Source organism: Hesperophylax consimilis, chromosome 25 (genome assembly GCF_061612785.1).
Source record: "Hesperophylax consimilis isolate HC1 chromosome 25, BYU_Hcon_1.0, whole genome shotgun sequence".
NCBI lineage: Eukaryota > Metazoa > Arthropoda > Insecta > Trichoptera > Limnephilidae > Hesperophylax > Hesperophylax consimilis.
Window position 1 is genome coordinate 10,108,020 of NC_142860.1, and position 13,313 is coordinate 10,121,332.

Consider the following 13,313-nt stretch of genomic DNA (forward strand, 5'->3'; position numbering starts at 1 on the left):
GAAGAAGGAAGGTTAAGAAAAAATCTGGTCATTCAGATCTGATCACGAAACATTGCTAAAGCCATTTCAAGCAACCATAATGTTTCGATTCTGAATGGAGGCCTCTCAACAGGGTGATACTGAGATTATCTTCAACTTTGATAATAAAAAGCTGTTTTATTTTTCAACACAAATTGTTTCCAAGTGTGATTATTTATTTTTATATTATTCATAAATTGTACCATTATATTTTCAACTTAATATGTACAAAACACATTTATCCGCATTATTTTATCAAATAATATATATGTATATACCTACAAGTTTAAGTTTTTCACATTCATCCATTTTAAATATTCGTACATACATTTCTTAGACGAACCGTTTTCTATTCTACATCATAACGATATTATTTTTAATCGGTTATATTTATTTTTACAGTGAAATAATTCTAGGACACCCTATTCTTATAAAAATGAACAATAATTAAAAAATATCTATTTATTAAAAACACATATTAAATTGCCGTAAATTTTGAATTATAAACTAGTGGCGGCTCGTGACTTTTGGGTGCACTAGAATTCTAATATTACAAAAAATTGCATTATTGATGTTGTTGTAGCCGAAAACGTTTTCCTTTTTTTTTCGAAAATTCGTTTTCAAAATTCACGCCTAAACTGAAATTTCCTGAAAATCTTCATACAAAAAATCTGATTTAAAAAAAAAATAAAACGTTTTGGAATAAATAACATCAATAATAAATATTTTTTAATGATAAACTAATGTTTATAAGACAAGGTTTTATGCACAGCACAAAGTATAATAAATTATTATAAGCAATGGAAATTAGCCGACGTGGCTCAGTGGTCCAGAGCATCTGACCAGACATCAGAAGGTGCGGGTTCAATTCCCGTCGGCGGCATTTATTTTTACTCGGGAGATATTTTCAATATGAATTGAAATTTAAGGCGACTAATTATTGCTTATAATAATTTAACATCAATAATGTCGAATTTTTCAAACTTTCGCATTCTATCACACTCAAAAGTCACGAGCTGCCACTGTTGCAAACTGGTATGTAAATAGTACAAGAGAAAAAAATTCAGATTGATAGAGAAATAAATTTTTATAAATAAAATTACTACACGTTATACTTCAAATAAAACAATCTTTAAATAATTTAAAAGAGAGAATATACATTTTTATCTTTGGTTTTATATACATACAAAGGCAAGTTATATATTTCAAAACATAATTTAATTTTATACCATAATAAATGTACACATTTCACTTAAGTATTTACATGTAGCAAGCCGTATTATAATTCATTAGTTTATTTACAGTTTCTTATAATGGAACATCATAATAGTAAGATATGTCATCATCATTAAATTATTTAAATTTACAATATCATTTTAGTACTATTAAGTTTATTGGCTATGTTATTAAATGTAGATTAAAACGCTTTTTTTAATTAAACGTTTTGAAAGATCACAAATTATTATGAAATAGGCCAACACAATTAAATAAATGATAAGGAAATATGTATTTTTATTTTTATCGTACTCATTTTTGTCATATGAAAAAACTAATTCGCCTCGATTACAAAAGAACTATTGAAAAATATAATTTATAGTAATCTTTATTTTGAAGTAATTAATTTGACAGTTGTAGAAATTTAATGCGATCGTTTATCGAAAGCTGGATAAAGTTCTTGAAAATGAAATATTTTCAGTCGTTAACAAGATTTCTATTATGAGCTGAGGCTCTGTAAAATGCTCGTTTTAGTGTCATACGAAAGTATTTATTTATAAAATAATATTTAATACTGTAAAACCTACATTGAACACTTAGAAAATTTCATGACATAAAATATTTCTAATTTATTAAAAATCTTTTCAATTTATTCGTGTTCCTGTTAAAACCGGTACTGCAAGCCTTTAACTAATGAATCGACAGATTTCTTAATAAACTATCAGTAAAACACTAATGTTTTATGGCGATGTCGGAACACGTGTCCAAAAAAATTATAATATTTTCGCATTTTGTCGTTAAATAATAACTGGATGAACTCAGCTGTACGCATACGTGTTCCGATATATTCTGGAAGTACTAATAGTTTATTACGAAATGCTATCACACGATTTTAATAATTCAGCGATACTCATTTTTATCCGTGAAGGCTTGCAAATTTATATTTTGTATGATTATTAATGAATCAATTACATATGACTAAGTTTTAAGCAGTAAGTACATCAAATGGCAAGGAATAAGTGTATGAAATAATATTATTTTCACATCGATTCTGTATAACTAACTAATCAATTTATTTGTCTTCGATGAGATCTGTCCGAAAAATCTCTCTCCAAATGATATTTATATTAAATGTATTTTCTAATTTTTAAGTAATTTCATGTATCTACAATAATATACACCTTTCTCTAGTACTGATACACGGTTACTTGACATTTTGTAAGCTATATTTTAATTAAAATTCAAGTAACATAACAGACTTTTCATTCTATCAATCAATGTTTAATGGCGTCTTCTGTTTTTTTGTTGTTTTTTATATGCTTTTTGTTGAGAAAATTATTTTTTTGTGCTTTACTTTTAACTTCTATAGTTATGACTGATAATCTTCAATGATTCTGCTGATTTCTGATGATCTGTTAATTCCACGTTAAAAAGTTTAAAATGTGTCAGCATTCTTGTGATTAAGCTTTCATTTTGTTGTTCATAGCGTTGCTCTAATTACTGGATTACAATTGCGTTTATCTTAGATGGTTGTGGAGACAAGCGCATTTTCTAGGGTTTTAAAATCTGTACCATTGCTTTTTAATTAACGTTGTTTTTGTTTTTTGGATCTAGTTGCAAACCATGTGGAAATCCCGAAATCGTTTCATTTACTTTACACTCTTCTCTGTCTTTAAGATATTGTCCATATTGCCTGTTTCCTTGATTCTGTCTTTTATACTGAGGACCTGTAGGTGTTCTTGTAGAGCTTATAACGTGGCCTGAATAGATCAATCCATTTTGAACCTTGTAGAAATCCCAAAATCAAGGAATTTTTCAAGTGATTATCCATATTGCAAGTTTCCATGATTTTGTCTCTATTGCCGAGGACTCCAGTGTATTTTATGAACTCCCAACATGGAGAGATGAATCCAATTTTTTCATGTTTTGAAAACTCTTTCACGGTATTCGTCAAATAACTTTTACGGTTCTAGTTGAGAACCCTGTGGAATTCCTGATATCGTTTTAGTTACACTCAAATCAATTGGTTTCTGTTCAAGTTATTGCCCATGTTGCATATTTTGCTGATCCTGTCTCTGCTGCTGAGGACTTGGGGGTCCTTGGTGAGCTCCCAGCATGGCTAGATGAGGAGGCAGGAGTCCAGGGGGTCCAAGAGGTCTCCCTCCTAGAAGAGCGCCCATGGGGTGGGCGGGGTGGAAGTACTGTTGCAAGGCGTGCGGGTAGAGGGCGTGGTGTGGGTGACGGGAGAAGGAAGCCATCTTCAGCTTCTCGATCTCGGCTTCTTGAAGTCGCTTCGCCTTTGCGCGACGGTTTTGAAACCAGATCTTCACCTGAGAACAAAATAATTATTTAGTAAAGTTGCAAAGAATGATGAAGTGAATTCCAACAGGTTTGCTATAAAACTTCTTTGGGAATACTATAGATTAATTAATACTAAGATTTTAGAAAGCTTACAGGCAACAAATAAATGATCAATTATCAAAGAATCATTAGATTAAAGTCGATCTATGATCATCTTTTCTTTTGCGTGGGTGTCACTATTCGAGCTTTAAAAATCGGCTTAGTACATTAGGAGCAAACCAAAGGTTGCTAACACAACCATAAAAATCCACACAAAGAAATGAAAGCAAATTAGAAGTTCTAAGAGCGACAGAAGGATAATAATATAATTCAAACGTTAGTTAGTAAAAAGATTCTGAGCTTCAAAAAATGTATAAGTCTGACAACCTGAAAAAAACTGCTAGCTTCATTTGGATAAAATATTCAAAGAATCAACCAAACTTGAGACTTTTGAAGGAAGCCTATGTCCAAAGCCATCCGTACTTCTGTTATTCCAAGTTAAATTTCATCCTGTTAAGTTTATGTCCTGTTACACCATAACGTACAAACATGATATACATCATTTCTGGCATATTAGTAAGCCAATAGTTTTGCGTCTACCTTCTACAATTATCAAAAGTTTCAAAGTAAAGTATGTTACAAACCTGTGTTTCAGTAAGCCGCAGCGAGCTCGAAAACTCAGCCCTTTCTGCTATGCTCAGGTATTGCTTGTCTCTGAACTTCTTCTCCAGGGCCAGGAGCTGCTGGGTTGTGAAGGGTGTCCTGGGCTTCCTGTTGGGCTTGTGCTTGCGCAGGTTGCACTTCAGCTTGGGCGGCTCTCCGTTGGCGTCTGTAAAGAAGCGAACAACTACTTTAGATTGTATTGCCGAACATTTTCAAAAGACAAATTGGACAGTTTCTCAAGTTAGATAATAACATTATTTAGATTGGTAGTACCTTATTTATTCAAACTGGATTTTTACAGATGTTCCCACTTACGAGAGAATAATCCAGTTGTTAAACAGTTATTTTACAAATAGGTACATAAAGTCAGTCAAAGGAAACACATCTATGCAAAATTGTACAAAAACTCATTTAAATGACCAGTAATACATCGAGAGGCAAGAGACATAAATAGAGATAAAAGTTATACATAATATAATTAGCTCAACAATTGGTATTTAATTTTGAGCAATTTCCTAATTTTATTTATTTATTGCTTCTCACAGAACACAAAGCCAATTTTTTGCATAATAATCAACCTTCCTAGAAATATTGTAGCATGTATTTATGTTAACACATTTAATTGAAGCATCGTGTATTAATTACTACATAGAAAAACACAAAATATTAAAAGGAGAAAGAAGAAAAGCGTGTATGAGTAGCTGTACAAATTATGGACGAAAATGTCTACTTCAGCACACCACATCATATTATGTATTATTAGAGTCAACACATTTGGATCTGAGGACTGAAGTGGCCGATATTTTTTATACATATTCAGGTATAACAAGCCATGGCGTCTTAAACAATACGTGTTGGGAACATTTATTTCAATATTTCTAAGACGTAATTTTGTATCGAGGTGACCGTGAAATCACAAGTATAAATATGGGACACCGAATGGTTTCGGAAAAGATTTCAGTAGCGCGATATACTAATTAATATACTGAAATACCACCCCGATCACTTTTACATACATAAACACACACTTTACCACAATCATCCCTGATTATAGACACTGTATCGCTGTTCGAAACGTTGGCTAAAGAATGAGAACGCGCAACATGGCATAACCTATGCTATTTAAAAAATATGTCAATTTTCTTTATGCAACCAAGGTAAGTAAGTACCCATGTATATATCGGGGATAATCTATCGATCTCACAATAGAACAATTTCTTTTATTTCCAAGTGCTTAATTTGGGCATATTTTATTTTATAGTATGAAAACAATGAAACGTTAACAATATTTTCCTTTATAATATAAAACTAAGTTCACACTGGGAATAAAATAAAATAACAATAGGTACGAAATAAGTAATAAAAAATCATTGTAAAATTTTGTTAATTAAAACCGAATTAAATTAATAAAATATTATAAAACACAACAATAATCTTTTAATCGTTATAAAATAATAAAACAAAAAATTAGATGCAATCTGTCATCCTTAGGAAAACAATTTTCGACGATTTCTTTGAATATTTTATATTTTTATGATTCTTTGTCCTACGTAATGAATTCATACATTATGGTTTGGAAATTGCTTCACTCGGTTGAACTTACCAAGGCTTTGTACGTTTCAAAACATATTTTTCCGACAAAACGCAATCTAAGAATCATTACATTTTTTTTTATTTACGGTTGATCCTTATTTCTAATTGTGTGACTGTTAAAGATTTATCTATTAGTTGCAAAATACCAGACTTTACAAAGTTCAATAAATATGAAATATTTTTAAAAACTTTTTTTGAAATTATGTAGCAAACCTAAAATGGAGCATTTTGTCCCATTTGTTCAAAGTTAAAAGCAAATTTAATAGAATGGCATTGTAATTAATACTTAATTCTTAACGAAAAGAACTGTGCAATTTTTACAACGCCTTAGTTCACTTATACCTACAGGTTCAGCTTATACATTGATATCAAGTATTCAGTGTAAGTAGTACGTTTACATTGAAATCAAGGATTTAGTGTAAGTAGTACGATTACATTGATAACAAGGATTTAGTGTAAGTAGTACGTTTACATTGATATCAAGGATTTAGTGTAAGTAGTATTTTTGTTTTTTTTTATTTAGTAAACAAACAGTCATTTATATATTTAGCATAAACAGCAATTATTTACATGTTCCAGACCAATAACGTTCCATTAATTCAAGTCGTTGATTCAATATTTGCACCTACACAATACATTTATAAATGACAAAGAAATATAAAAAAATAAACACTATGGAATTATAAAATGTTATAAAACAAGTAAAGACAGTAAGAAGTAATACAGTTTTCGCGTGATTATATTAAAAACAATAAAATAAACTGAGATGATAGAATTATTTCACAAAATATGTTGAAATTGCTATGGACTGTAAAGCACTAAGCTTGTTAGATAGTACTGTTTCAATATTTGATAGGTAAGCGAATTAGATATTTAAAAAAAAACATATCGTTCATATTTAAATACCGCTTATAAAAATCAGCGTGATCTTTATAACCGTTGCTTCCGTAATTTCTTCGACGCACTAAAATGTGGAGAAACATAGTAATTTAGTTCACTCGGTATTTAGTACTAACAAACACATATTATAAATGGGCCGACGAACTAGTTAAGATGGGTAAAGATGTAAGCGGATTCCGAACTGAAATATTTGTAAACATGTCTAATTGAACACTGGTTCGCAGCTTGGTGACGTGCACACTTCTACGGGTGAGTAATGTACCAACTTAACTTACTTCCCCCAGTGACTATATTATAGCTACATGTTAAACAGAGTTACCTACACCAATTTAGAAAAATATTTATAAGCTGTTTTTGACAATGGGTTTATGTATTCCTTTATTTGACCGCATTATTTCAGGTTCCGCCTTAACTGTCCGGAGCCAGCGGGAATATTTCATCCCCAATTATCGTAGTGGTAGGTGATATTTTCACCATAGGTGAGGTTGGGTAATACATTATGATGAAGTAGATGATATTTAATTAGGAGTAAAAATCAAAAATCACTACAATACTGTACCTTTTTTAAATTCCTAATTTTTGTAACTAAAATTACTGATAACGTTAAAATACATTTAGAAAACACCAGCATTTTATAAGGCAAATATATTACAAACCTCATCGTCACAGCTTTGGTTTCATAAAAGTGCACATTTAAATTCTTATGTGGTTAACTTCTAGATATATATACAAGGCATGGTGTTTTTTTTTTCTTTCTAAAACCCTTTAGATCATATTTTTCACGATGACAGTAAGGGAAAAACATCGATTTCCATTAGACCAAATGAATACGCATGAAATTAGTCATAAGAGTACAGCTAGTTTGAAATATCACAAAATTGCAAATTCAATGTAGGTAAATCTATGTAATCTAGGTAAATGTCGGAAAATCTATGAAATCCAGTTAAATGTAGGTAAATCTATGTAATCTAGGTAAATGTGGGTAATTCTACGTAATCTAGGTAAATGTAGGTAAATCTATGTAATCTAGGTAAATGTAGGTAAATCTATGTAATCTAGGTAAATTTAGGTAAATCTACGTAATCTATGTAAATCTATGTAATCTAGATAAATGTATGTAAATCTATGTAATCTAGGTATATGTAGGTAAATCTTATTATTCATAAAATTACATTTAGTATCTTAGTATCTACCAGATATACATATCTGATAGGTACTCTTGTTATATACCTGTCATATATATCTGAAACTGCTCATCATTCCTAAAAGCTCACATATTATATAATTTAAGCTGATGTGCAGCGCAATAATATCGTTCACCAAATCCGTTGCCAAATTGAAACAAAAAGCGTATAATTCCATCATAATAAACTTAATTGATTATGCCTCATATTTGTACAAAAACATGAACGTTTACATTCGTTATTCCACAGTTTATTAAGTTCTAAATGTTTAAGTTATTAATAAAGAGCTTTATAAATAATGCGCTAGATTATCCGACGCCTATTAAAAAGCTCTTATTTTTTTGTGACGCATAAATAGTGGAGCCGTTCGTATTTCGTCTGCCTCGCAGTAAAAAGCTCTCGGTTGCAATAAATTTCCAAATTTACTGTTGCAAGTGTTCTACTCTATCGTCAGCCTTAAGCTATCACCAACCCTTTAGAAAAAAGTATCAAAAATCAAAGAAAAAATATGAAAAAATAAATTTGTAAAGCTCAACAATTAACAACCTTTATATTTTCACCGCGGTGTTCTCGCCTCAAAAAGACCCTCCACACAGCATCCCCAAGGATAACGTAAGTCTTGAAAGAAATTATTTTTCTCGTGGCCTCTCTTGTGGAGTTAATGTAAAAAAATTATCTAATTAGAATTACAAGGGTGTGTATGAGACGATGTATAAATGTGAATGAAGCAAGTAGTGTTTGTATATACAGAATTTATTGCTGGTCCATCTTCTTTGCCTACCCTTAGATAGTAAACATAAAATCCTTTTCATCTCAGCGTAAGTTCATAGTGTAAAATATTCAGAGGAAATATTTGTTCCGAACAAAAACAACGTTGTATGAAAAAGACCCTAAATCAGGAATTAAAAAAACCTTTTTTATTATGAAGGTACGTATTCATATTACCATAGCTTACGTCATAAATTATATGGTGTTTATAATTGTCTATATCTATTTATTTACATTTTTTTGACGAACTTTCTTGATTGAAATTTTTGGATTCCTGAAAAATTTTTTTTATCAGGTTATTCCTTTCTTCGGTTTCGGATGCCTGCTACTAAGCTAATATTTTGTAAATACATAATACTAAACGCACATTCTAACGTGGATGATTCTAAATGGTATGGACGTGTCCATACATCGGATACAAATAGATCATTCGAATGGGACATTAGTATTTTTGGCAGTGTGCCAGTCAGTCTCTCTCGAGATGTCGCTCCAAGATGAACTGCCTCTACTTAGTTGGGCGACAAAATCACTGAACTAATCAATAAAAGAATAAAATGTTCTTATTTCGAAATTCAAATATATCAAGAGAACAAAAAAAACATATAAAAATCTTATACCAATGTAAGTATAAACAATTCTTAATAAAACGTTCTTGTTTCGAAATTCAAATTTATTAAATTATTGAAAGAATTATTATTAAATGTACGTACCTACCTAAATTTAAATCTTAAGGAATAATAAAAAAAACTTGTATGAAGTGCACCTCTAACAAGAGAATAAAAAAAATTATTTTTACATCTGTTCTACGACCTTCGAAAAATCGCTCAAATTTTCAAACTTTGGAATAATTGGAACATCGATACGCAACGTTTTACTGTTTTAATTAAATGAGACTCATTAATTTGAAATATTTAGATATATTTTTAAGTAAGAAACGGTAAATAGTTTATTTAAGCAAAACAGCTTTCCTCACGCGCTGGTTTTATTATTAATTAATTCAGCGGAAATCCTGCAAAACAAATTTTTACATAAACACAAAAAAGGATTTCTATTATTGACATCCTAAAGGCATCAACCTTTTAGAGTTGTCGAGTTCCTTTGTCGATTTGTTTTACTGCCGTGACAAATACTTAAAGGAAACAGAGTGCTTAAGTCAAAAGAATTAATATACTTCGTGAAAATGGTTTTAAATAATTATTGAATTTATTTAATTAGTAGGCCTACCTAATGAAATTCATAAATACTTTTTAAAAAGAAATAAAAAATAAAAAATAGTATTGACGAATGCGAGGTGTTTGCTTTCTTATATTGACCTTCAAAAATATGGTTTTTAGTGTGGCATTGGGATGGTGGAATAATAGACAATAGACTGTTATTATCACAATTTATTATATCGGATGACAGCGATAACTAAGAGACACTGGACAACTCAGTACACTCACCTATATTATTTTCCCACATTCATGCAGTTTCTCCCATACAATGCTTCAATAGCCTGTTCGTAGCACTGATGTCGAGTAAATAGATTTTGTAAATTATGTTAGAAAATGTTAAATTTATGTGATATATTAGTGGTAGGTACTTTCAGTATCGCCCTGTTGATGTATCACCGTTTACAAACGAAAGGTCGCTTGAAACGGCTTTAGCCGTGTTTTGTGGCAAGATCTGAACAGCTAGATAGTTCCCAACCTTCCTCGTCCCCATCTACTTCCCTTCCTCACTACATTCAGGCTCACAACATAACAGAATTAGTGATTCCATAGTCCCGATGGCGTAGGAGAGTTGAGAGAAGTTGGCAGAGAAAAATGAGATATTCACATTAAAACTTCATCGGCGGTAAGCAGAGAAGATGTAATATCATACTGACAAATAGATAGTGATCAAATAAATAATATTTTATTAATAAAATTAGTATTGTGATACCTACAGAAAACGAGACCACAGCACGTATCAAAGGCAATTCGTTAACGATCAATTTAAATACTGAATTCACATAATTTCCGATCGCTACGCTTTTGTTTTCCCTTCTGCGCAGGCGCGGGAGATCAAAGCCGATTGGCCTGGTCGGGCGTGCCGGACTTCGCCGACTAATCATGAGCCGGATTTCGAATTAGAATATTCAAAATAAGAATAGAACGAAAAACAGAAATAGTGACTTTTCTCGTGATTTTCTATACCTACTCTCTATATCAGAGCTTTGATTTAATTGAGTGGAAAAAGCTTTCGGTAGAGATATCTATGTTAACTTTATGTTGCAATTTTTCATAAATTTTTCAAAGGTACTAATCTAGTGCTTTTCTGTCTGGGAATTCTCTTCGATAGGAAATCTTCACAATGGGTAATGAGTAGGTTGTTGCTATCTTGAAAAAAAGGTTGGTAAATTTCAAATTCATGGATTTTCATAGAAAAAAGGCATAATAAATTCATGATTATTTGTTATTATATGTTTATCTTTAGTACTTACCAATGATGTAACTAATCGCTAGCTTTACTAATCACTAGCTTTACTAATCGCTAGTTTACTAATCGCTATCTTCACTAATCTCTAGCTTTACTAATCGCTAGCTTTACTAATCGCTAGCTTTAAAAATCGCTAGCTTTACTAATCGCTAGCTTTACTAATCGCTAGCTTTACTATTTGCTAGCTTTACTAATCGCTAGCTTTACTAAACGCTAGCTTTACTAATCGCTAGCTTTACTAATCGCTAGCTTTACTAATCGCTAGCTTTACTAATTGCTAACTTTACTAATCGCTGGCTTCAGCTGGGTTGAGCCCATGATTTTGAAGAAAAAATAGGTAACTAATAATACAGAGTGTAGACTAATTTTTTAACAGTTTAGTTGTTTTTTCTTTATATTTTTTTACATCTCATGATTGAAATATCTGAGCGTTCTAAAAATATTGTTATTGACTTCAAAACAAAAAAGCTTTACAAATTTTAAGACACCATAGCTGACAGTGGCTGAGTTGGTATCGCATCTGGATAACACCTAGGCAGCTTGAGTTCATTTTCTCGGCTGACTTAGTCCTCTACCATGACACAAGCAGCATTTTCCGCTTACTGTGGTGGTATCAAAAGTTTTTCTTTTCAAAAATATAAAATTTAATTAATTAATTTAATTAATTGCTTTTTGAGAGTAAAGAAGATTGAGTTGGTCAAAGAATTCAAGATAGAAAAAGCTCTTCAAAATTTCATGACGCTAAAACTCAACATCAATCACATATCTGCGTTTTAAGACCAGTTCACATGAAGTCAAATTTAGTCGGTAGATAGTAGACCTATTTATGATAGATCATAGTCCGGCCCTTGCTTGTGTAAAATCGATTAGAGGTACATTCGAAGCGTATTTTAATTAGCGAAACAACGTTTGGACTGTGCGACTAAATACTTCCCGACTTGAGCGTGAATTCCGTTTTCGATTATTATTTTTATTGAGTGTTTCACTTTATTTTTAGATGGATATTAATTGTTAAGAAATGGGGTGTTTTTTTACGTAGGATAACTGAAATATTCACAGTTACAAAAAATATAATTTAAAATTTAAAAAAAAAACTTTTAATATAAATTTGAACGGCGTTAACGATATTTATGTCCGTTTAAAATTCACAGTTTTATGATTTTTTCAGGCTCCGCAGCGCATGATGGAAATGGCAGTATGATCTAAAAATAGTAATAGACCTTAAAAATGTAGACAAAAAAGGTGTGCAAATCTTGTGACGCCTGAAATCGCCGGTCGGTAGTTTTTTGAGTTTTAGACGAAGGCTTATTTTTTTAATTATTTTTTTTAAATCCTACCCAGGCATCAAGGGTTTGATCTTATGCTAGCTAAGTCCTTCATTATTGCACAAGCAACTTTCTCCGCTTACTATGATGGTAGTAAGACGAATTAAAATATGTTCAGCTTAATGGTAGCCAAAAATTTTTTGCTTAAATTTATGCCTTTTTCGTTTTAAAATCATAAAAAAATGTCTCTATTATTTCTTCAATACTCCGTAATAAAGAGATTTTCCATTTTCCTTTAAAGGATTTTTCCAATACATTGCACAATACAGCAACCTAAGATAGGTATAATATATAGTAGGAGACGGTTGCATTGGCGGCGGTAGAAAAAAGGCATACTTCCTAGTGGCGTGTTCGCCTTTTATAATCATAACTAGTTTTACCCGACTGAGAAATCCAGCAAACCTTGTCACGACTATAATAGAGTCAGCGACGGATATTAAACTTAAAAAATAGTGGTATTATACGGTTATTGGAATCAATAAAATAGTTATGTATTTTATTGTTTAAGGAGATCGCAAAAAATTGTTCAAAAAATGTAGTTATACTGACTTTTTTTAATAATTTTTAAGTTATGAACAAAAGTAATATTTGGTTTCAATGTCTCAAAATAATGATTTTAGTAGCTTTCAAAGTGAACATTGGTATAATGATTGTCACATGTTGTACAATTCATAATTCCAGTAACAGCGCTGCAGTAGTGTGACAGTTCTGTGCACGTTCCGTGATGTCACGCTTTGACGGCTTATATCTTCGGTACGATTCGGGATTTTCCAAATATTCAAAATCTTCTACCTTTATCATGACCTAATAAATAAAATTCATTCATAAATAACATGATTTTTTTGTA

At 31.2% G+C, this 13,313-nt stretch overlaps 1 protein-coding gene and 1 non-coding gene across 3 annotated transcripts in view; one reads left to right on the forward strand and one right to left on the reverse strand.

Moving 5' to 3' along the window:
* Positions 1-264: 264 nt before the first annotated feature.
* The window catches only part of Dr (muscle segmentation homeobox protein Drop), a 45,199-nt gene continuing 32,150 nt past the window's right edge, over positions 265-13,313 (reverse strand). Inside the window, exons 2-3 of one of the 2 annotated variants that reach the window (XM_089646933.1) lie at positions 4,218-4,402; positions 265-3,563 (exon numbers count right to left, since the gene is read on the reverse strand). In XM_089646933.1, coding sequence (XP_089503059.1) covers positions 3,273-3,563; positions 4,218-4,402 — 476 coding nt within the window. In that variant the 3' untranslated portion in view covers positions 265-3,272. Of the gene's footprint in view, positions 3,564-4,217; positions 4,421-13,313 lie in introns of both variants that reach the window. The other variant, XM_089646932.1, reaches the window with a different exon arrangement.
* TRNAS-AGA (transfer RNA serine (anticodon AGA)) lies at positions 829-901 on the forward strand. The gene has a single exon. It is a non-coding gene; the product is annotated as a tRNA-Ser (tRNA).